Consider the following 22,767-nt stretch of genomic DNA (forward strand, 5'->3'; position numbering starts at 1 on the left):
CCCGAGTCCTCCCCGACGCCCGCCCCGCCCCGCCCCGCCCCGCCCCGCCTTACCTTCTGTAGGATGTAGTGAACCGAGTACTTCGCGTCAGTAAAATGGCGGGAGGTGGAACTGGTTGACCAGCGCAGGCTGCTGAGGGCCTTCACGGCCGGCGGTACAGGGATGGCGACCCCAGGCGTCAGGAGAGCCAGGAGCAAGAGCAGGACGGCGGGGCGCCCCATGGCTACGGCTCCGGCTGGCGGCTGCAGTGCGGGCGGGAGCGAGACCGGCAGAGACGCGGAGCTAGAGCCGAGCCCAGCCCGCAGCTCCGCCCACCGCACAGAGGCTCCTCCCCGGAGCAACACCGCCCAAACCTGGGCGCCCACGCCGCACCGCCCAGGTCCCCGACGGCGCCGCAGCCTTTCACGTTCCTCTGGTGCAGTCCCCTCCTTCGAGTCCACCTTCATCGCGGCCCCAGTCCAAGTCCACCCTTTCCCACCGGACCGCCGGAATCCCATCCTGGGGCCAGAGCGCTCTCCAAGCCCAGCACCTCCTTTCCCGCCATGCCCGGCCGGCCTCAATTCCATTGCCACACCCCCTGCCCTCCGCAAACCCCATATAATAACAATAATAATAATAGCTGCCATGACAATTCCTTGAGCGTTCTCTACGTGTCCCTATATCGCCAGGCATAATGGCACACACTCCTCTAACTCCAGCCTCACAGCAATCCGTGTGTCGCGTGTGACTGCTACCCCCATTGACAGATGAGGAAGCCGAGGTCCCGAGGGGTGTAGGGCATTGCACTGGGTGACTCGGGAGGCAGGGGAGCGCGGCTTCGCAGACCGCTCGGTCCGGCCCTCGCGTCCCACCCCCATCGTGTCAGCCAACCAGCTCTTGCGGTGGTCTGTTCACGGATCACCCCGAACCTCCGCGCTGCCCACACAAGCCATCCCTTAGCTGGAGTCTCCGGGGCCCGGAGAGCCCCCGAGTCCCGCTAGGTCCGGGTCCCTTCGTCCAGGATACGCCCCCGTCCCCTGCCCCCGGCGGGTAGCCCGCTTCAGACCCCGCTTCCACCCCCGTCTGGCGTCTTCTCGGCGCCACCAACCTCCTCTGCCCAGCTCCCACTCCTCCTTCCAGGCACCCTGCCGAACCCCGATCTGAGGGGCGCTACCACCCCTCCCTGGGATCCCAACGCTGCCCCCAAAACCAACTTTATAGACTGCGCCACTGCGGCACCGGTCGGGGAAAAACATCCCCCAAACCCTGTCTCTACCCACAGTTTGACGAAAATGGTCGTTCCCAGAAACTCACAGAACGCCGCGTTCAATCTCCACCCTCGGCGGCGCCTTCTTCTGATTGGCTGTGAGCAACCACTGCCCAAGCGTCACTTCCGGCGGAAAAGGACGCGGGAGTTTCGATTGGAAACTTGATTCGTCGCCGCGTCCCAGCGGTCGCCCCCGCAGAGCGTCGCCCGGACAAGTCTCGGTCGTGTGCCTCAGGTGAGGAGCTGTGGGCGCGCCAAGGGCGAGACTCCTAACGCGGCCCTGAGGGTCGTCATGGGTGAGACTTAGAGCGTCCCATGTTGTTTTCCCAGGAGTTAGTCTTTTTCTGTAGAAGGGTGGTCATGAGAGTAAAGAGGAAAAAAGGTCTGTCATTTAGAATTAGGCAGTGCTGTGGATACAGTTCAGCGAGCGTTTCCTCCACATTTGCCTACCCAGCGAGCTACATGAGGGTGAGCCTCTGGAACCGATAATACAAAGGAAAAGTACTATCCGGGTTTTGAGGTGCTCAGAGATGCGGCTTCAGCAGGCTTTGCTGAGTAATTGAGTGCTGAAAAGGGGTCTTTTCCATATTGCTTTGTGACCTAGAGGGAGGAGTGCTTTGTCAGTGTGCTCAAATCGGAAACTTGAAATTGTTCTACCTTCCTTACCTATCTTATACTCAGCCAGTCATTATATCTCAAATCCACACAGTCCTCCACTTGTGGGCCACTTGGAACACCGTGACTTCTCCATAGCTCCACAGTCTCCAGCCTCCCAGCTGGCTCTTACCTCGTGTTACTTTCCAATCCAGTCTCCACATGGCCAGGCTATATGTTAAGTCGCAGATCTGGCCAGAGCACTCCCGGTTTAAAATCTTTACTTACCTCCTATTTGCCCTCAAGGTAAGCCTAACCTTCTTCACATATTTTACAGGGCCCTTCTTGCTAGCCTTTGCCTGCCTCTCCATATTTGTTTTGTACTGCTCTAACCCTAGGCTCCAGCCCTATGAAAAGTCTTTTTGAGTTCCTCAAATCCACCATCTCACCTCACCTCCAGACCTCTTCTAACCTGGCCAATTCATACTCATTCCTTAAGTTTCAGTTTTATTGTCTTTTAACTCAGGAAGCCTTTCTGCACCCTGCAAAATTGGGTCACAAAGTACCTAGTGTTAGTGATAGCGGGTAGTTTGGATATTGTTTTTGACTTATTTATTTGAGAGAACGCACAAGGAGAGGGAGAAGCAGGCTCCTCGCTGAGCAAGGAGTCTGATGGGGGCTCCATCCCAGCACTCCAGATCATGACCCAAGTGGAAGGCATACACTTAACTGACTGAGCCACCAAGGCACCACTATCCTGCAGATAGTTGTTTTTTTTTTTTAAGATTTTATTTATTTATTCATGAGAGACAGAGGCAGAGGGAGAAGCAAGCTCCATGCAGGGAGCCCTACGCGGGACTTGATCCCCCATCTCCAGGATCATGCCATGGGCTGAAGGCGGCGCTAAACCACTGGGCCACCCAGGCAGCCCTATCCTGAAGATAGTTGTAAGTGCCTCCCTCTGCCAAGAATTACTAGGTACTGGGATTACAATAGTGAACAAGTTAGATTCCTCACCAAATGGAACTTAACTCTTATAGGTGGAGTTCAGAATAGAAGGGGAAACTGAGTTAGGCTCGTTTCAGATGGCCTCTCTCAAGTCTTGAAACACAAAATTTGACCAAGTAAATTTGAAGATCAGGTTAGCTTTATTAAATGATTCAGACAACATCTTATCTAGCAAATAAAAGAGAGCTCCAAAGAGTCATACAAAATAGGTTTTTATAGGAAAGAAAGTAGGGCAAGGAAGTTATTAGCAAAAGAAAAGGATTGTTCTGGGCAAGGTCAGTCTTCCTCTGGGGGAAGGGCAAGGAATCTTATGCAGATTGCCTTTCTGAGATGGAGAGAGCTCTTGTTGGCACTGATCCAGAAAATTCCTTATTGACCAGTTAAGAGTATATTTCTGTGGGAAGTTGAAACTGCAGTTAGATTAGTAGTTAGCCCCAGTTTGGGGACTCTGCAAATGACTTCATTTGGGGCCTGTGGCTTTTTTTCTAACACAAGAGTTGACTCTTAAAGCAAGGCCTAAAAGATGAGAATGATCCAGCCATGCAATAAAGAAAAGGAAGAACATTCCAGAATGAATAGATTGTACAAAGGCCCTAAGCCAGGGAAGAAGTTGTCATCTGAGTGCTCAAAAAACTAAGGAAAGCTCTGTGCTGCTGGAAGGTATTCAGAAAGGATAGGTGATGAGATGAGCCTTGAGAGATGGGCAGGGACCAGATCTTGCAGTTAGGAAGCTAATGCGGCAGCAGAAGCAACAGGTGATGATGTTTGGATTACGTAGTAGAACATATGTGGGAAAAGTGGACAGTGGTTCTTAGATTTGGAAATAGAAGGACATACAGATGAGTATAATGTGAAACTTGAGGGAAAAAGAAATGAAAGATAATTCCTAAGTATCTGACCTGACTTAACTGGTTGGAGAATAGTGCTATTTGCTGACATGGAGAAAATTTCAAGAAAAGGATGTGCTGTCTGTTCGATTGAATGGGGGCCCCAAATGTGGGGCAGTGATTGAGTGAAAACCAGTGGCATGGGCAGTGAAAGGATTCACCCAAGGCAGCACAAAGGAGATAGTTTATTGAATACACCACAAGGGAGTGGTGGGCAGGACAGCAAAGGTGAGACTGTCTGACAGGAGAGCATGAGTAGGGCTGTATTTAAAGGGGAAGATAAAGAGGTATGGCAACTTAGGGAATTTTCCCTTTTTTGGTAACTGTGCCTGCTGTAAGTAGCCCATTGATCTGTTTAGGGCCTATGGATATTTTGAAGTAGGTCTCCTGTCTGTATTCAGGCAGGTGGTCACCGTAGGCCCTTTTGCCTTGCTCTACATTACATTGCTCAAGCCTGTTGTCTAAAAGCAGCCTCTACAAAGAAGTTTGAAAGGAAACTAAGAATTCAAGTTTTTTACCTATTAAAACTTGAGGTGTCTATGAAACATCAAAATAATGGCTGTCTATAACTGTCTCCTCCATGTGGAAGTCTGGAGCTTGCAGATATTGTATGTACCTTAATGTCACTTCCTTAGTAGTTACACATTGTCTTAGCCAACAGTTTATAAATTTCTTGAACACAAGAGCCTGTATTTTCTATCTAATTCTGTCACCCTCCCTATCCCTAAAATAGTACTTCATCTATCATAAACTCAATGGACAAACTGTTGTATTCACCAAGAGTTTCCTGGGTGGTGTCTTGGGGGTTTTTTATTGTTAAGGATTTTTTTTTTTTAAATTCAAGTAGGCTCCACACCCAACATGGGGCTTGAACTCATGAGATGAAGAGTCGCATGCTCCGGATGCCCTGATGGCTCAGTGGTTAAGTGTCTGCCTTCAGCTCAGGGCCTTATCCTGGAGCCCCTGCATGGAGCCTGCTTCTCTCTCTGCCTCTCTCTTTCTGTGTCCATCATTAATAAATGGATAAAATCTTTAAAAAAAAAAAAAAAGTCACATGCTCTAAGCTAGCCAGCTACCTGTCTTGGATGGTATTTTAAAAGTATTTTTCACCAATATTTCTCCAAATAAAAGAGGTTTCGTTTTTTTGTTTAATTTTCTGTCTCCTGCTTTCTCATCTCTTTCTAGAATTTTCACGTTATGTCAGTAAATCATTTCTCAAGGATTTGTTATGACTACTTTTAGAAAACTTAGACAAAGTATGCACCCTTGGGGGTAAACCATTAAGTAAACAGCTCAAAATATAATACAGCCTGTAACAATATAAAACAGGAAATCTCAGAGTAGCAAGGTGACAGATTTTCTTGCATAGCAAGAACAGTTTTGGGAGGCTGCCCTAAGATTGGCCACTCTGACATGAAGATTGTTTTGAGTTAAAAGCAATCAAAACCCAGCAGATTCAGGAAAAGCTTTTCTGCAGCCCCACCCCCTGCCCGCCAACTGCCTAAAAAAGCATTTAGAAAGAAGACCTCATGCAAGAAGAGAGCTATCATCACAGATAACTATATTATGATAGATAGTAAAGTAAGGTAGACAGGAGAAACCTAGCAAGGCCTTATGATCAAAATCCCCTCTTATTCCCATTGTTTTTGAATGGCCCCCGCAAACATTTGTTTACCAAACATTTACTCTTTTTTATTTTTTCTGAGGATTGCATGCCTTCCTTTGGGAAGTCCTGGACCCCTACCCACTTCTATTTAGTTTGGGATGACATATATATACCTTATTTTGTCTGAGTGTCTTTGGAATTTTCAAGTCTGTGGATTCCCTGTATGTATGCATGCTATTAAATTTGATTTTCGGGATCCCTGGGTGGCGCAGTGGTTTAGCGCCTGCCTTTGGCCCAGGGCGCGATCCTGGAGACCCAGGATCGAATCCCACATCGGGCTCCCGGTGCATGGAGCCTGCTTCTCCCTCTGCCTGTGTCTCTGCCTCTCTCTCTCTCACTGTGTGCCTATCATAAATAAATAAAAATAAATAAATAAATAAATAAATAAATAAATAAATAAATAAATAAATAAATTTGATTTTCTTGTTAATCTGTCTCATGTCAATTTGATTCTTGGTCCAGGTAAAAGGACTTTAAACAGAACAGGAATGTGTCCCCTAACAATGTTAAACATTTAAATTTTTCTGGATGGAATTATTCTAGATTTTCTAGTCTAGCCCAAAGGAGAAAAAAATTACGTCAGTGTGTGTGTGCATATAATAGGGGCATGTTTTTTTCATATTAAGGTGCCAACTAGGAAATTGGTAGTGAAGAAGGTAAGCCGAAACGACCCCAGATAGTAGACCAAAGATTTACAAAGTAATCTAAAAGACTGTAATGCTCTCAGGCTTTATAGTTTAACTATAACCGCATTAATCACAAATGTTGGTCACCATCAGACAGCCTAACTGGCTAGGCCAGTGATTTTCAAGTGTTGGCAACATAAACATTATCTGGGAACTTGTGAGACATGCAAATTCTCTGGCCCTCGTCCCAAATTTACTGAATCAGAACTCAGGTTAGGACCCAGAAGTCCATTTTATCAGGCCCTCCAGGTGATTTTGATAGACTCTAAAAGAGAACCACTGGGCTAGTATGAAAATGGGTGGTAATCAATGAGTTATTTATCTGAGCCCACCGACAAAACTATCTTTCGTGAAAAAAAAAAAAACTATCTTTCATATGAAAAGGATGCACTAGCTATATTAGCCTGATTCCATTAAAATATTTGATTAACCTAATACCCCTTCTTCAAACAACTTTCTCTATAATTTGGCTTAACATACAGTCATACCCAAAAGAAAATATGGGCTTAAAATGTGTCCTTCCTGTGCTATAATTTTTCATGATATATTAGTAAAGTGTCTTTGGATATGATTTAGATCCCCATATAGCTTGACTAGAAAGAGAAAGCAAGTATTCCATGTTAAATACTGGACCCCACATATTTTAATAAATATAAGTCAGAATCTTCTTCATTCTCGGACATTCCTGGGAAATCTCTGGGCCTTCAAAACAAAAGCCTACTGAGCCCCTAATTAGTTCACATCAACCTACCCTAACACATTTTTCTCCCCCTCTATCTTAACCTCCTTGTTTATACTTTTAGGTGTTAGAGATTGAGAGGACCCAAAGTTTTCTTTGTATGTTATTTCTAAGTTCCCTACCTAGTATTTTTATTATATTTACTGATTTTTTTTAAAGTGTAAATGTAATACATCTTCAAAATACTTTAAACATACAAAGAAAATAAAAATCACCTTTAATCCAATAACTGCGAAAGATTATGTATTTGCATAACTATTCTCTCCCCACTCTTCCAAGCTAAGACTCAGTCCCCTTATATTTTCTCATGGCATTATGTACATTTCTTTTATAGAATCTGCCATGTTTTCAGTAAAATTTTTTCATGTGATTGTCTATTTTTCCCATCACTTATCCCCAATACCTGATATTTAGCAGCTGCACAACAAATAACTGATAAATTGAATTGGAATATGATTTGCTGGCTGTGATGGAGCCAAAGAAATGAAATGCTGTATTACCATCCTTCCCAATAAAATCAAGAAGAAAGATAAATTGCAGGAGATACTACATATGAAATTGTTTCCAGGTCATTGTAATTGTAAGGTTTTGTAACTTTTTTTTTTCTTAAGATTTTAATTTATTTATTCATGAGAGACAGAGAGAGAGAGGCAGAGACACAGGCAGAGGGAGAAGCAGGCTCCATGCAGGGAGCCCGATATGAGACTCAATCCTGGGACCCCAGGATCACGCCTGGAGCCAAAGGCAGATGCTTAACTGCTGAGCCACCCAGGCATCCCTGTAACTTTGATATTTACTTATTCCTGATGCTTCAGTTCTCCATCAAACGTGAAGTCACCACAGTACAAGTCAAGCAGTGGAGAGATAAACTAGATGATAAATGTCATAAAGGAAATACTATGAAAGCAGCAAAAAGAACAGTGACTTCTGAAAGGATCTTCTTGGATTTTTGTCCACCAGACAATGAGAAGCCTTTTTGCCATTTTTGGGGGGTTTACCAGGTGAAACAAATAGTAAAAACAGTTTACTGACCTTTTTCATTTTAGTTCTCAAATTTGCCATTAAGTTGTAAATACTTAGTTTTTTAGACATACTTTGATCCACCAGAGGGCAATAGACCCTTATATAAAGACAATTTAACCAACTTTAAAAATACAGCAATTAGTGCTTGCACAATTAATTTAGAAATTAAATATTTCTGCTTGTGTTTTTTGTTTGTTGGTGAGCTTCCCAATTAGACAGTAAGCATTTTATTTTTCATTGTTTCACCTATAAATTTATCAGTGTCCTAGTTATCTTTAAGGCTTAATCCATTTCCTAAAGTTTGAATTTATTTATTTTTTTTTTCTGACAGAATATTTTAATATAAAACAAAGATAAAACACATCTCAACCCTGCAACCTGCCAGCATGCCTGGGTTTTCACAAGACGCACGCTAGACTTTAAGACTAAGTAGGAGAGTCTTTAAGGAGCATTTGGTTGGGAGAAATAGAAAAAGGAGACTTCAGGTAAGCCTGGGCAACCCCAAAAGCTGAGGTACATCCCTGAACACTAGAGCAGTCCTTGTCTCTTCAGGTCCTCATAGGTCTTCTTATTCACCACGTTCCCGCTGGAGTCTTCATATTCTTCCTCGGTGTCAGGCTGCCATCGCTCTGATGCCTTCTGCAGTTTCAGCTTGGCCCACAAGGAGACAGCATCTTCGATCTGTGTCACATTAGCGAAGTGGGCAGTGTTTGGGATGCCCAAACACCTCATGCCGTGGGCATGACGCCACTCAGCAAAGTGCCGCTGGAAGGCCTTGGGACCTCGGTACGTGTAATTTCCACAAATCTCACAGTTATAGTTGATGTTTAGACCATGAAGCTTGAACAGCCAGTAGGGAATAGGTTTGCCATCCCAGCCGAGGGGCAGGTTTTTGGGGTTGTAAATGATCTCATTCTCCTCATCTTCATTTCCACTCTCACTGATCTGCTCTTCCTCTTGTTCTTCTCGTTCCTCCCCTGTCCTCGCCTGCTTGCGTTGTTCATTTTCATGTGTGAGATGCCGCTGTTCCCCAAGAATCTCTACATATTCATAGATCTGGGCTTCTAGGAAGGCAATGTCTTTGTTCCTCTCAGTGTCTCGCATGGTGCCTTTTGACTTGGGATTTTTGGCAAACAGGGAGGTGTCAAGTGACTCCAGGGACTTTCCTTTGGTGCTGAAGAGCCTCTGGGCTCGCTCTCCTAGGGTCCCCCACACTTCAAGCCTAGAGCTAAGAGTGCATATTTCAATCTGTCCAGACCCAGGGAGGCCAACTCCTCCCAAGAAGAGAATGCAGACAGGTCAAGATGGGCTCCAGCATGGGTCAGGGCACTGCTTGTCTCTTTCGGCCATCCAGGAAAGGTACCATTCTCCCACTTCTTCTCAAATTCATTCTGAATCTTCCCAAAAAGTTCGTTCTGATCTTGGAGGGGCTTGACTCAATCTGTGTAATCTTGAAGGTACTCAAGCAGCATATCCAGGTATCTCTTATATTCAGCGTTTTTCCTCTCTTTAGGAATGTCAAATAACTGGTCGAAGATGGACAGATAGGTAATATAATCCAGTTTCTCTGAGGCCTTGAGATTAATGTATTTGAGGTAACAGTCATGGAGGTCGAGGTAACGACCATATCCCTCTTCATCTGTGAACTCCACCAAGTTTTGTGCCTCTTCACTTGGATTCTCTCTAGCTTTCAGAAGTTCCTCAAATTCCACTGACATTGGCACACAGATCTCATTTGGGTGTTTCTGATGGAATTCTTTTATTTGCTTGAGTCTATTATAAAATTCAGCAAATTCATTGGGTCCTGAAATGGCATTGAGTTCCTCCTTTCATAACCCATCCTTATCATCATACAAATCCCGCAGGTTCCCACTCACTTCCATATACCTATCCTGCATGGCCCGTGTGCGGTGGTCGGAATTGATCTGGTCCCGGAGCGTGGACTTCTTAGTGAGCATCTCTTTGGCCATGATGTCCATGAGCCGCTCCTTCTCATGGTACCGCTGCTGCTGCTCCAGGATCGTCTCCATGTTTCCTCTGCCGCGGGTTTGGACCCCCGATGCCCTAAAGTTTGAATTTAGTAACAGTTGTGTAAAGAATATAATTTGGTGCATGCCCATATAGTTGTGGTACAATAAAAAATTCTAGTTTAGAGCCCTAGAGAAGATAGTCTCTGCTCATTATATGATTGCAATTAAGGGGAAAAAAACAAATGAGGATATAATTTGAATGATTAAAATAAGTTTTAAATAAAGTACTAGATATGAAATCACTCTGTGCACTCTAATGTACATACAATTATGATTATTTTATGATTTGGTAAAATAGTGGGTTGTTTTGTTTTTGTTTTAAAGAGAGAGGCAGAGAGAGAAGCAGGCTCCATGCAGGGAGCCCGATGTGGGACTCAATCCCGAGACTCCAGGATCATGCCCTGGGCCAAAGGCAGATGCTCAACTGCTGACCCACCCAGGCGTCCCAAATTGTGTTTTATATTTAATGGTATATGGTAAAACTGGCTTAAGAAGAGGAAAGCTGAAAATCTGGAAGGAAGTTAACTGCTGATGTTCAGATCGACAATTTTTAATCTCAACAGAGATTAGCCATGGGGATATAATGAGATGGTCCCTCTAATATCTTACTCTGGTTCCAGGAGAAAACATTAAACACATAAGTTTACTATGATGTACTAAGTGCCAAATTAAAAAGTAGAGTCCTTAGGCTGGGAAAGCTTCCTGGAGAAGAAAGCTTCAGAGAAGACTTCTTAGAAAATAAACATTAGTCAGGAAAGTAAAAGAACATTTTAGACAGAAAGAAGAAGGAAAAGAAGCAAAGGCAGAGAAATGTAAAACATATTGTAGTGGGGGAGTAGTACAGGTAAGAAAGAGAATAAGGGATTCAACTCAGATGGTTTTTTTTAAAGATTTTATTTATTCATGAGAGACAGAGAGAGAGAGAGAGAGAGAGAGAGGCGGAGGACCAGGCTCCATGCAGGGAGCCTGACATGGGACTCAATCCTGGGACTCCAGGATCATGCCCTGGGCCAAAGGCAGGCGCTAAACCGCTGAGCCACCCAGGGATCCCCCAACTCAGATTTTTTTGTGTGTGTTCTCTTTAGCATAAATTCCTAACACATAAAGAATAAGAGGAAGAATTGAGAAAAAAAGGCATTAGGAAGAATAAAGCCAAATGGAAATGACTAGACAAACCAAATGATTAGACATCTTTTGGTTAATAGAAGAAGGCTTTTTATTTTTTTTTTTAAGATTTTTATTTATTTATTCATGAGAGAGAGACACACACACACACACACAGAGAAAGAGAGAGAGAGAGAGAATGAGGCAGAGACACAGGCAGAGGGAGAAGCAGACTCATGCAGGGAACCTGATGTGGGACTCGATCCCAGGACTCCAGGATCACGCCCTGGGCCAAAGGCAGGCGCTAAACCGCTGAGCCACCCAGGGATCCCCAAGGAAGGCTTTTTAAAGGGGGCTTTAGGGATGACTGGGTGGCTCAGCAGTTGAGCGTCTGCCTTCAGCTCAGGGCATGATCCCAGGGTCTGGAAATTAAGTTCCACATGGGACTTCCCTTGAGGAACCTGCTTCTCTCTCTGACTATGTCTCTGCCTCTCTCTCTTTGTGTGTCTCCCTTGAATAAATAAGTGAAATCTTTAAAAGCGGGGGGTGGGGAGGGGGCTTTAAATGAAAAAGGAGGGAAACCCTATTATGATGTATATACCTACTCTTACAAAATTTTTTCTGAAGTTGCAAAATTCTGCTTAGAGTTTATTTATTCAGTGAACGTTGATTAAGAACATACTTTGTGCTAAGTACTGGAGTATATAGTAGAACACAAGATAGACAACGTCAGACTAGGGGTAGGGGAAGAACAAACAAAAATAGGTAAGATGATACATTGATATATGCATTTTCATGGTTGGAAATATCACAAGCAGGATTGGTACTATAAAAGAATGAAATGGGTGATGTCATAAAAACTAAAAGGAAAGATGTTCTAAGGGGTAACATTAAGGATGAGAATGAACCAACTATTTGAAGAACACTAGGCAAAGAGAAAAGCAACAGAAAGTTAAAAAGAGGAGAACATTGGGGATTCCTGGGTGGCTCAGCAGTTTGGTGCCTGCCTTTGGCCCAGGGCACAATCCTGGAGTCCCGGGATCGAGTCCCGTGTCAGGCTCCCAGCATGGAGCCTGCTTCTCCCTCCTCCTGTCTCTCTCTCTCTCTCTCTCTCTCTCTCTCTCTCTCTCTCTGTCTCTGTGTCTATCATGAATAATAAATAAATAAATCTTAAAAAAAAAAGAGAGAACATTGCTATTGTTCTGCTTCTCTGTTTTATACAAGGATCTTAAAGCACTTTATACTCTTTGTTGTTTTTTTTTTTTAATTTTTATTTATTTATGATAGTCACACACAGAGAGAGAGAGAAAGGCAGAGACACAGGCAGAGGGAGAAGCAGGCTCCATGCACCGGGAGCCCGACGTGGGATTCGATCCCGGGTCTCCAGGATCGCGCCCTGGGCCAAAGGCAGGCGCCAAACCGCTGCGCCACCCAGGGATCCCACTCTTTGTTGACCATGTAACATTTTTATTTTTCTGTTTGCAGAAGAATCTGTTCATTTTATAGTGAAGGCTAAGTTGTTTTCCTAAGAAATAAATAATGTATGTACATTTGAAGATGTGCCATTCATCCTGTGGCTATTCTGTTTTTTGTAGGCCATAGTGAGGACACATGAATAGAGGAAGAAAGTTTCTTCTGGCCTCAGTTCTTGCTCTCCAGAATTCCAATTTTGTATATCCTTCATGTCAGAAGTGCTTCTCTCGGATAATCCTGGTCTCCAAAAGGTAAAAGTAAAGCCTGTAAACGTGAGAGAGGAAATACATGTGTACACTGTAGTTTTCCTACTGCTCAAGGGAAAATAAGGATTAAATTCACCACCAGACACCATCCCAAGAGTAGAAAGGAGACTGTAACTGTGCTGGGGCTTTTGGGGAAAGGACTATGGGTAGAAAGGGACACTTGATCTGTTGTGGGAGCCAGAGCATTGGCCTTCAGGCTGGACAGAGGGGCAGCAGTAGGGGGAGTTGCCAAGTTCAGATCTCTCTCAGGCCAAGTAGAACAGTTAGTGTATGTTTCTGCCTTTGCCTTTTCTGCCCTCAAGCCCTGAACAAAACTCTAGCTGTTCTTCCTTCATCTTAATGCTGACTCTGAAGAGGGTCTCTAAGTCTCCTTGGAAGTTTTGGTTCCACACTGGCTAAGTGGTGCCTGATGACCTCCGGGAGCACTCCAGGAGGCACCAAGCATGGAGACCCAGCCTTTCCATGAGAGTGAAGATGATCCAGAGTCCGGGGACAAAGGTTCACTGCCACAACCACTTATTACTGAAGTGGAATCACAGGTGTTCTCAGAAAAACTCAGCATCTCTACATTTGAAACTGCCTCTGAAGTTGAGGGCACTTTGGAGCAGCAACGGAGAAATCCCAAAGTGGAGAGACTGAGGCAGTCCCCAGCCCAGGGGAAAGGTTTCAGGCAGTTGATTATCACCCATAAGAAAACTCCCACAGGAAGGAAGACCATAAATGTGAATGTGGTAAAGTCTTCATTTATAACTCACCTTATAATCCACCAGAGAATTCATTCTGGAAAAAATCCCTTTAAGTATAGCAACTTTAGGAAAACCTTCAACTAGAGCTCAAACCTCATTCAGCATCAGAGGATTCATTCAGGAGAGAAGCCCATGAGTGTAATGAGTGTGGGAAGACCTTCAGTCAGCATTCATATCTAAGTCAGCATCTGAGAATTCACAGTGACGAGAAACCTTTACTATGTAAGGAATGTGGGAAAGCCTACAGGTGGAGTTCGGAGCTCCTTAGACATCAGAGAATTCATCCCAGAGAAAAGCTTGCCCAATGTGTTGAAGGTAAAAGTGCCTCCAGACAGAATTGTACTTTTGTTTAATCAATTGTAGAACTAGATTACATAAAAGTTATAAATTACTTAACAGACAAACAAACAAAAACACCATACCAGGACAGATTCTCTTGGGTTGGTTCTTTCAGTCCAGAATAGAATTGTCTGGTAATCCTCTAGTGCCAGAGGGAGGTTTCAGATTACCTCCAAGTCTTTCCTATGTACCTGCTTTAGAGGAGAAAAATAGCTTCTTGAGAGTAAATCCCAATCCTTATGGAAAAACTTTGTTCACTTCTGGGATATCCCTAGAATGATGTAGGATTTTTTTTGTATATTATTTGTTTACTTTCACATGATACCTAGGTTACTTTTTTAATAAATAAATTCCTTCAGAACAGGGACTGTTACAGAAATCTCTGTACCTTTCAGTAGCTTGACACAATACTTTATTTTGGTGCTAAGATTCAGGCCAACTATACCTGAAACACTAAGATTCTTTGATTTTTAAAGTACAGTGAGGGTTAGGGTTGGAGTTCCTTGAAAATACTTTCTCTGAGGTGCCTGGCTAGCTCAGTCAGTTAAGTGTCTACCTTCAGCGCAGGCCTTTTCACTCTCATTATCTTAAAAGCACATAGTGAATTTTTCCAGAAGCCACATAACGTGTTATATTACAACAGATTGAACTGAGAAGGAAATACGAGGATCTAACTGTAGTTATTAAGTCAGACTTTAAAGAGATTTGCAAACTATAAAACAATGCCACTCTTGACACTAATTTTTTTGTTTTGAAACACATAGTTATTTTTCATAAAAATAGGTTTTTTGGTTAACCATGCAATGGATCTATTATTTGAGAGAATTAACAGATATTTTTTTAGATTTCTTAATTTCTTTCATTTAATTTCTCATATTCAGTTAAAAACAAAGATAAATATTAGCCACATAGACAAAAGCTCTCTGGTGTTCTCAATAGTTTTTAAGAATATAAAGGATCCTGAGACCAAAAAATTTGAAAACTGCTACTTCATAACAAATGACATTTTGTAAAATAGGGGTGCCTCCAGAAGTTAAATTGGGACTGTGATTTGAATGTGTTGTCTCTACCCTTCTCAAAATGTGGTCTGAGAAGAGATATATCAGTATCACCTGGGAACTTGTTAAAAATGCAGAATCTTGGGCTTTGTCCCAAACTTAATGAATCAGAATCTGTTTTAACAAAGTAAACAAATTATTTCCCCCCATTTACAAATGGAGCAATTGGGGTGAATTTTATGACCCAAATCTAAGGATTTCAGTTCCTAGCCTGCAATTTTTCCCTCAATGATGTCTTATGACAACTCTAAGAACTAAAAGGCTAATTATAAACTATCTTGCAAATAGAGAGTACGTATGATAGTCTAATAAAAACTAGGTTTATTAGTATTAATGTATATACACACTATGTTTTATATTCTTTAAAATATTTGTATTATCTTTACAATATTTAATATGAATATGTATAATCTAAGAACAAAGCTGGATTAAAATAAATAAATGTTAGTATGGAGTAATAGACTAGATCTTTTTAAACTTTAATATGGATACAAATCACCTGGGTTGCTTGAAAACATTTGTAAGCTACAAAATCCTGATACATATTTTTCTAAGATTTGCTAGGAATTTTTCATTAGACCTGAATGTATTATGAATACATAAAGATAAGATTAGATGAATGGATTGGCACAGAGCCATTTTCAATGTGGGGAAAAAAAATAATAAATTAACACAGCTGTAGTGATGGTGAGTGAACCAGTAACTTAGACAAAGGATTAACCTTTGTTCAAAATAGTCACCTTGTGAGCTATGGATTTTAGGCTCCCCCTAGTGGCTTTCTGGCAATAATCAAAATTATATGACTGACTATTTCTAACATTATTTTCTATTCACATTTTGTGGCTCATTTTTAACCCCAGTTATTAGGACATGAAGGAAGAATAAAGTCCTGGATTAACCATTACCATAAGATGTATTAAGGTCAGTTTGCTAAATTAAAAACCTGGAAGATGGCTATCAGTTATAAGACATTGCAAACAACTAGAAAAGAGGGGAACACTAAGTAGAAATGACAGTAATCATCACAGTATTTAATATTAATTATGAAGAGGAAGCCGACTGACATTTATTAATTTGGCAAGACCTGCACTAGATCCTTTGTTTCCTTTTTTTTTTTTCTTTTTCTTTTTAAGAATTTATTGAGAGACAGAGCTCACACTTGCACAAGTTGGGGGAGGAACAAAGGGAGAAGGCCAACTCAGGGCTTCATCTCGCCACCCAGAGATCATAACCTGAGCTGAAATCGAGTCCCGTGCTCAGTTGACTGTGCCACCCCACACGCCCCTCTTTATTTTCTTTTTTATGCTTTGTCACATTTTATTCCTCAACCCCGTTTTTTACAGATTAAAAAAATAAGATTTAAGCGCTTTAGTAACTCAAGACCAGACGACTAGTACATAATAGAGTTAGAGTGGACCACAGTAGTTTTTGACAAGAAATTCTCCCTTAAAAACAAGTTAAAAAAGATATTTCACACCTAATATTGGTAGCCTAATAAATTCTCAGCATATTCCAAAGAAGTAAGTGTTCTTCTTTGATTCTTATATTGTTAGATTATTCTTATATTGGTGAGAAAAATAAAACTAGATATTTATCAATATTTATTAAATGTTTCAAGATAATTCATTATTCTCTTATCAAATACTATTTTTTGGGTTTTTGGGGGTATTTTTTGTTTTTTTGTTTTTTTTTAAAATAGATACTGTTCTCTTAACAAAAGATAAACAGTAAACATCAGGTCTTCTGTTGGTGTGGTGCTCACTTCATTGTTTTCTTTGCCCCCCAATTCCAGAGTATAATATACCTCGATTTGTTAAGGGTAATTTAGCTACCTAATAAGAACATCTCCTTTCCCTTTCTGTCTCTCTCTTATCTTCCTTCTTCCCTCTCTCCTGCACACAATTTTTCTTCATTATTTCTCTTCTTTTTTAAAGTAGCTCCATGCCCACTGTGGGGCTCAAACTCACTACCCTGAGATCTGGAGTTGCATGCTTTACCAACTGAGCCAGCCAGGCACCCCTTCTGTTTTCTATTTGGTGCTAAACTTAAGTGAGTAAAAGTAGTTGTTATAAATAGAGAAATTCAAAAGATGTTGACCTGAAGTCATTTAAGAATATGTTATATACGTACTTTTGTATACAAAATATTATTTTTAATGTTTACTTTTCCAAATTTGTTTTCTATTGTATAAAAAAAAAATTAGTGAACATCTCTATACTTTTTTTCTCTCCACTTTTCTAGGTCTCATTGTCCAAAATGTGGCTCTACTGGTAAAGCTGAAAATGTCAGTTACAGATACAAACTTTCCTTAAAAATTGCAGACTCAAACAACTTGTTTGTCATTACTGTATTTGGAAGCTGCTTAGATGCATTTTTTGGTCTTACAGCCAATGGTTTGCACAGGTAAGAATATTCAAAGCATTTCCCCCACCCAGCTTCTTTAGCTTATCAGTAGAATATGAAGATACATGTTTTTAAGGTAATATGCATTTAGTTAAAAGATGATCACTTGACCTCAGATTATCAATTCCTTTTAAAAGATAATTAAATAGAAAGGTGTTCATTTCCTGATTACATACTGTGATGATGTTTAACTAAGCTCCTTTTATTCAAGGCATATTAAGATGTAATAAAAACATTAGTTTACAATACTCTAATCTAGATTAGAGAAATAAAGGATAAGAAAGTAAAATTGTGGGCAGCCCCAGTGGCGCAGTGGTTTAGCGCCGCCTGCAGCCCATGGCGTGATCCTGGAGACCCGGGATCGAGTCCCACATCAGGCTCTCTGTGTGGTGCCTGCTTCCCCCTCTGCCTGTGTCTCTGCCTCTCTCTCTCTCTCTGTCTCTATGAATAAATAAAATAAAAATCTTAAAAAAAGAAAGTAAAATTGTTTCAAATTAAAGGAATATCTAAATCGAGGTTAACATCCAGTAGCTAAAGTCCTTGAGATAGAAGAAGCTATTGAGGGAATAATTTGTGTATCAGGGGGTCCCTGGCTGGCTCAGTGGTTTGGCTCCTGCCTTCGGCCCAGGGCGTGATCCTGGATTCCCAGGATCGAGTCCCACATCAGGCTCCATGCCTGCTTCTCCCTCTGCCTGTGTCTCTGCCTCTCTCTCTCTCTCTGTGTCTCTCATGAATAAATGAATAAAATCTTTTTAAAAATAATAATAGTTTGCATATCAGGTTGAAATTTTGTCATTTCACTTGTATCACAACTTCATCTGCATAGTTTCACCTATTAAGGTATCCTGAGATATAAGAATGACATAAGCAATTAAAGCTTTTTCTTTCCTTAAGTCTTCTGCCCTCTTCCCCTAATTACTTGACAGAGGAAATCTGTCCATTTCCTTGTAGTTGAGAGCAAACTGATTACCAAGGGAGGAAAGACTTCCTTCTGCTTTGAGGGCTAGAGATCCCACCACTACTTCTTTGCCACTATTGGAATAAATGTTGAGCCTGATTACTCGGAAGGCATCTGCTTTGAGCCTTTTTTTTCTATATGTAACTCAAAAGGTTTATGCTGCATTATCAGACTAATTGTATGGCAAGTTAAAATTTCAAAGCTTTTGTCTTCACATTTTTAATTTTCTCTCCAAGGTACATTCAAGATCCTGATGAGATTTCAGAAACACTGGACCGTGATGCAATTCATAATCTGTTAACTAAAGCAGTTGAAATTTGCTTTGTTGGACAAAGTTTTATTTTTGGAGTAACGGTAATTGAGACTACCTTTCTTTTTAATATTCTGTTAGCATTTCCATTGTAATAAAATGATTTGAATTTTCAGAATAGTCTTTAGGAGTCATAAATGTGAGGGTCTATAGAAGCACTTTAAACTGTATAAAAATAGGCTAAACATGATCTGTTAAAATACCATGTGTGAGAGCTTCCTCTTTCAAGTCAGAAGAGCCCAGTTCAAATGTTTTCAGAGTTTTAAAAATCTAAATTTATTTGTTTAAATAAGTTTATTTAAATTTATTTTAAAGTCAGAATATTAGATATTTTGTTTTGATATTTGGTATTTATTTCACTCTCCAAATTTTGTTTAAATGCAGTAATAAAACTTAACAACTCTTTAATGGTATGATTTTGTCATCTGTAAAAGGAAGAGAGCACTAACATGGAAAGCAAAGTATCTGAGTATTGGTTACTCTAAGAATAGTAGGAAGAATGGCCTTAAATAATTACAAAAGTGATTGTAGAAGTTCTAAGAATATACTGACCCTGAAGGAATAATCGTTTTCTGTCTCATGTATGCTAGAGGGAACAAATAGAAATTTTACCCACACTTGAATCAAGGTTTTAAAAGGGGGAATAGCATTCCACACCTGAACAGAGAAAAACTCAAAATAACAGTGAAATCAGGAGCTATAGAGTTTGTTGTTAAAATCTTAGGTGTTTTTTTTTCCTTTTTTTGTTTGGTTTTGGTTTTTGGTTTTTGTTGTCTTTTTTTTTTAATGAGTGAGAACTTTTCCTTAAATATTCAAAGTTTCTGGAAGCTAATGAGAAATACAATAGTAGGTGGTATTGAGCAACTACTATTTGCTTAGCACTGCAGTTTTCCATGTTACTGATAATACAATAGTCCTGCATATTTATCCTTATTTTATACATAAATGAATTAAGATTCAGAGAAGTTAAATAATTTGACCAAAGTCCCCAACACTAGAAATGTTTACTCTGAGCTTTACTTCTATTCCTTATGCTACTTTGTCTATAACACTACAGGTATTGAAATTATGAGGATAGGAGTTATAATTGTGTCCATTTTAATCTGTTAAGTCCCTGTTTCACCTTTGAGACAAAGGAAAAAAATTTTTATTGTCATTTAAATTCATTTACTTTCACAGAATTTTGGAAACCAACACGGACAAGGTTCAGATTCCAATAACTTCTTAAAGCAATGCTCTGACCACAAGAGAGAAGTTAAAGCATTAGTAGCTTGCCAGATTGTTCTACCAGACCCGGGTGTTGCAGGCTTGACTGTCATTGACTACTTCCATCAGCTTTTGCAACTCTCTGATTCCAGGAAACTTGATGGCAGCTCCCAGGCATCAAATAGCCACTTACTTGCTTTAGAACAGACAAATAGTGATCTCAGCAGCATATGTGGCCCTGAAAGCAGTTCTTGTTTTTTCAAGTCCCATGGAAGAGATAATTTTTCAAGATTCTGGCAAGCATCACTTGAACTCACTTCCACTCTTTCACACCTAACAAATGATTTTTCAGCTTTAGAACAAAGCAAGGCCATTGATACTCTTCACCAGAACAGAAAGCACATCTCTTTTGCAGAGGCCACTGGTTCTAATAGGTGTCATGATGCCTTTCAGGGTTCTTGGAGCCTTATTTCATACATGGATAAAAAGAGCACAGCACAGAAGTTGAGTGAAGAAGTTGACTTACAAACTTATCAGCCCAGTGCAGTCACTAGCAGTCATGAAATCAGAGTTACTGACTCTGATTTTTCCCCTTTGAAAATGCAAGAGCCCCTGGAGTCAAGTAATAAAAAATCCTTCCATAGTGCTGTGGAAATTAATAAGTATTCCCCACATGAGCTAACATGTCACCAGTATCATGATTTAGATAACCCCTTTAGCCTTCAGAAGAGATCTACATGTTGTCCACCTTCATCACTCAGACTTGAAGAGATAGTCAGTGGTTCCCAGGACTGTGACCCTGAGATTTGGGATGATCTGCCATTCTCTGAAAGCCTGAATGAGTTTCTGGCATTTGTTGAAAGTGAAATTGCTATAACCCAGAGAGATGCCAGTAGTAGAAAATGTCATCTAGATAATGACATCGATAGATTACATGCAGACCACAGCAAGTTATCTGTGACTTCCCAGAGAACTACTGGAGACTTACATACACCACCTATAGCTTTAAGATTATCTCAAGCAACAGTCAAAGTAAGCTATAGCAAAGTCCTTTCCAACTGTGAAGAAAATCCAAGTCCTACTGTTCAGAAGGAGTCACAGTCAAATGACACAGCGGAGGCTGTTTCTATAAGTAGTAATGGAAGTTATATTTCTGAATATTTGCCACCAAATGCTTATCTGTCAGCTCTGTTTCCATCTTCAAAAGGTTCAGGAACAATAGGTACTCTTAAATCTACTAGAATTCCATCACATAAAGCTGAAACTATACTTAGGCACACTACCTCAGAGAGTGACCATTCTTGTCTCAATAGCAAATATTTCAAAAGATGCGGAGTAAAATCACTTTCAGAAATGAGTGAAAAGTTGGTAACTTTGTGTTCAAGGAGATATAATAATGTTTCTGACCTTTGCAATTTAGAAAATAAACAACATTGTAGGTGGCCAAAGAACCAAAGTGACAGTTTTACAATCTGCAGAAAACTTACATATCCTTTAGAAACTCTTTGCAGTAGTCCAAATAGAAGTACAAATACACTGAAAGAAATGCCTTGTGGAGGTATCAATAACTCAACACAGAACTATTCTACTGGTCATGAAGGTAGCTATAATGCTTCTGCCGATCTCTTTGATGATAGTGCTAAAGAAATGGACATTACGACAGAAATTGCCAAAAAGTCACAGAACATTTTGCTACAGTGGGGAAAATCTTTGGCAGAAAGTCATCATACAGAATCAAATTTCTCACTGAGATCACTTTCTAAGAATTCCAACCAGTCTTCACAGAAGTTGTCTTCACAAAGCATATCTGCCTCTGTGTGCACAAGAATCTGCTCTTCTCCACCTCGTTTTCAATCAGATTCAGAATATGATTTTGGAGATAGCCAAGACTTTGTTCCATGTTCACAGTCAACTCCAGTTGCAGGATTCCACCAAACAAGAATTCATGAGATGAAAGGAACTTTGAAAAACTTACTTGCCTTTTATACGGATCTTGATGCTAGCTATAAAAAAAGACAGATTTCCTCTGAAAATGATGCTCAGCAAGCCACCCCTAGCTGTCCAAACAATGTAAAGACACCCAGCCAGAAATTCAGAAGCCCTGTTAAATCTGGTATTATACAACCAGAGGTTTTCAACAATAGTCTTATTGCTGAGTGTTCTGAAAGTGATAATGAATGGATCCCTCCTACCACAAAAAAAGTATTTCCTTCAGAAATTCTTGGATTCCAAGCGATGGGTCTAAGGAAATGCTCTGCTGCCTGTGATTCTCCTGATGAAAAAGAGTTACCAAGAAAGAAACTGAAATGTGTCAAACGAATAATGAATTCAGGCTGGCTTTCCAAAGACTCGGGTTTGGGAGTTGGATCTTGTTCAGAAGTCCAGTGTTGCTTTCCATTTTCAGAAAATTGGCCACCTTCCATGCCTGAGACTAAATGCAGTTGGTCTCCTGAATTATTTTCATAAAAAGTCACCTGAACCCAACTGCTAAGCTTGTAAAGGTAAGTCTGTTTGGAAGCTTTTGCCTCCCGTGGTATGGAAAGCAATGTTAAGTTGTAAAAACCCGAACAGAAGCAAATAGAAAATAGGCATTGTTGTACTTTTAAAAATGTAAAGCCATTGTTTTTCCCAGCATTTTATCCAGAATGCACTCATTCAAATACTTTGGCACTTTATTTTACATTGTTGATTGTCCGTTAATGATATTGTTAATTTTGCTTGTTAAAAGTATTTATTAAGATCACATTTACATTCAGAAATAAAGATTTTGCAAACCAAAACTTAAAGTCTTAATTGTTCTGCGCAGCTCAGAAAATGCCTACTATGTATTAGGGCCAACTACCATGCTGAGTTTGTGATACAAAGCTACGAGATCAGTAGTCTCATGGAGATTCAATTAACCCAGCAACATCTATGGGCTGAGGATAAGAAAGGTAAATGAAAACTTACTGTTTAAAGTTAAATGTGAAACCATTGTTATTTTATTTAGTAAGTATTTATTGAATGATTACCTCATACCAGATAC

General features: G+C 40.7%; 2 protein-coding genes and 1 pseudogene across 12 annotated transcripts in view; 1 reads left to right on the forward strand and 2 right to left on the reverse strand.

Moving 5' to 3' along the window:
* Positions 1 to 1,354, reverse strand: part of PRCP (prolylcarboxypeptidase) — a 138,652-nt gene extending 137,298 nt beyond the window's left edge. For 6 of the 8 annotated variants that reach the window (XR_011995148.1, XR_011995149.1, XR_011995150.1 and 3 more), the window contains exon 1: positions 54 to 1,259. Coding sequence is in view for 5 of the 8 variants with exons in the window: in XM_072726031.1 (XP_072582132.1) it covers positions 54 to 626 (573 nt within the window). In the remaining 3 variants the exon portion in view is untranslated. The other 2 variants (XM_026015221.2, XM_026015220.2) reach the window with 2 other exon arrangements.
* A 20-nt stretch (positions 1,355 to 1,374) lies between these two features.
* On the forward strand, positions 1,375 to 22,522 carry DDIAS (DNA damage induced apoptosis suppressor). 4 transcript variants are annotated; one of them, XM_072726035.1, is made up of 7 exons: positions 1,375 to 1,481; positions 1,956 to 2,146; positions 8,181 to 8,334; positions 12,579 to 12,707; positions 17,107 to 17,268; positions 18,463 to 18,580; positions 19,716 to 22,522. In XM_072726035.1, the coding sequence occupies exons 4-7, from the start codon at positions 12,595 to 12,597 to the stop codon at positions 22,206 to 22,208; spliced, it is 2,886 nt and encodes a 961-aa protein (XP_072582136.1). In that variant the 5' UTR covers positions 1,375 to 1,481; positions 1,956 to 2,146; positions 8,181 to 8,334; positions 12,579 to 12,594; the 3' UTR covers positions 22,209 to 22,522. The 4 variants fall into 4 exon arrangements, with proteins under 4 accessions (XP_072582136.1, XP_072582134.1, XP_025871026.1 ...); XM_072726033.1 differs by lacking the exon at positions 1,956 to 2,146 and having other exon boundaries at positions 1,380 to 1,481; XM_026015241.2 differs by lacking the exons at positions 1,956 to 2,146; positions 8,181 to 8,334 and having other exon boundaries at positions 1,390 to 1,481.
* On the reverse strand, positions 8,305 to 9,879 carry LOC112932320 (splicing factor 3A subunit 3 pseudogene; annotated as a pseudogene).
* Positions 22,523 to 22,767: the final 245 nt, after the last annotated feature.

Source organism: Vulpes vulpes, chromosome 11 (assembly GCF_048418805.1).
Source record: "Vulpes vulpes isolate BD-2025 chromosome 11, VulVul3, whole genome shotgun sequence".
Taxonomy (NCBI): domain Eukaryota; kingdom Metazoa; phylum Chordata; class Mammalia; order Carnivora; family Canidae; genus Vulpes; species Vulpes vulpes.

Coding starts and splice junctions, on each gene's coding strand:
- DDIAS (XM_072726035.1), top strand. CDS start 12,595: ATGAATAGAGGAAGAAAGTTTCTTCTGGCCTCAGTTCTTGCTCTCCAG. Junction 12,708..17,106: donor ATAATCCTGGTCTCCAAAAG/GTAAAAGTAAAG, acceptor CCACTTTTCTAG/GTCTCATTGTCCAAAATGTG. Junction 18,581..19,715: donor GTTTTATTTTTGGAGTAACG/GTAATTGAGACT, acceptor TTACTTTCACAG/AATTTTGGAAACCAACACGG.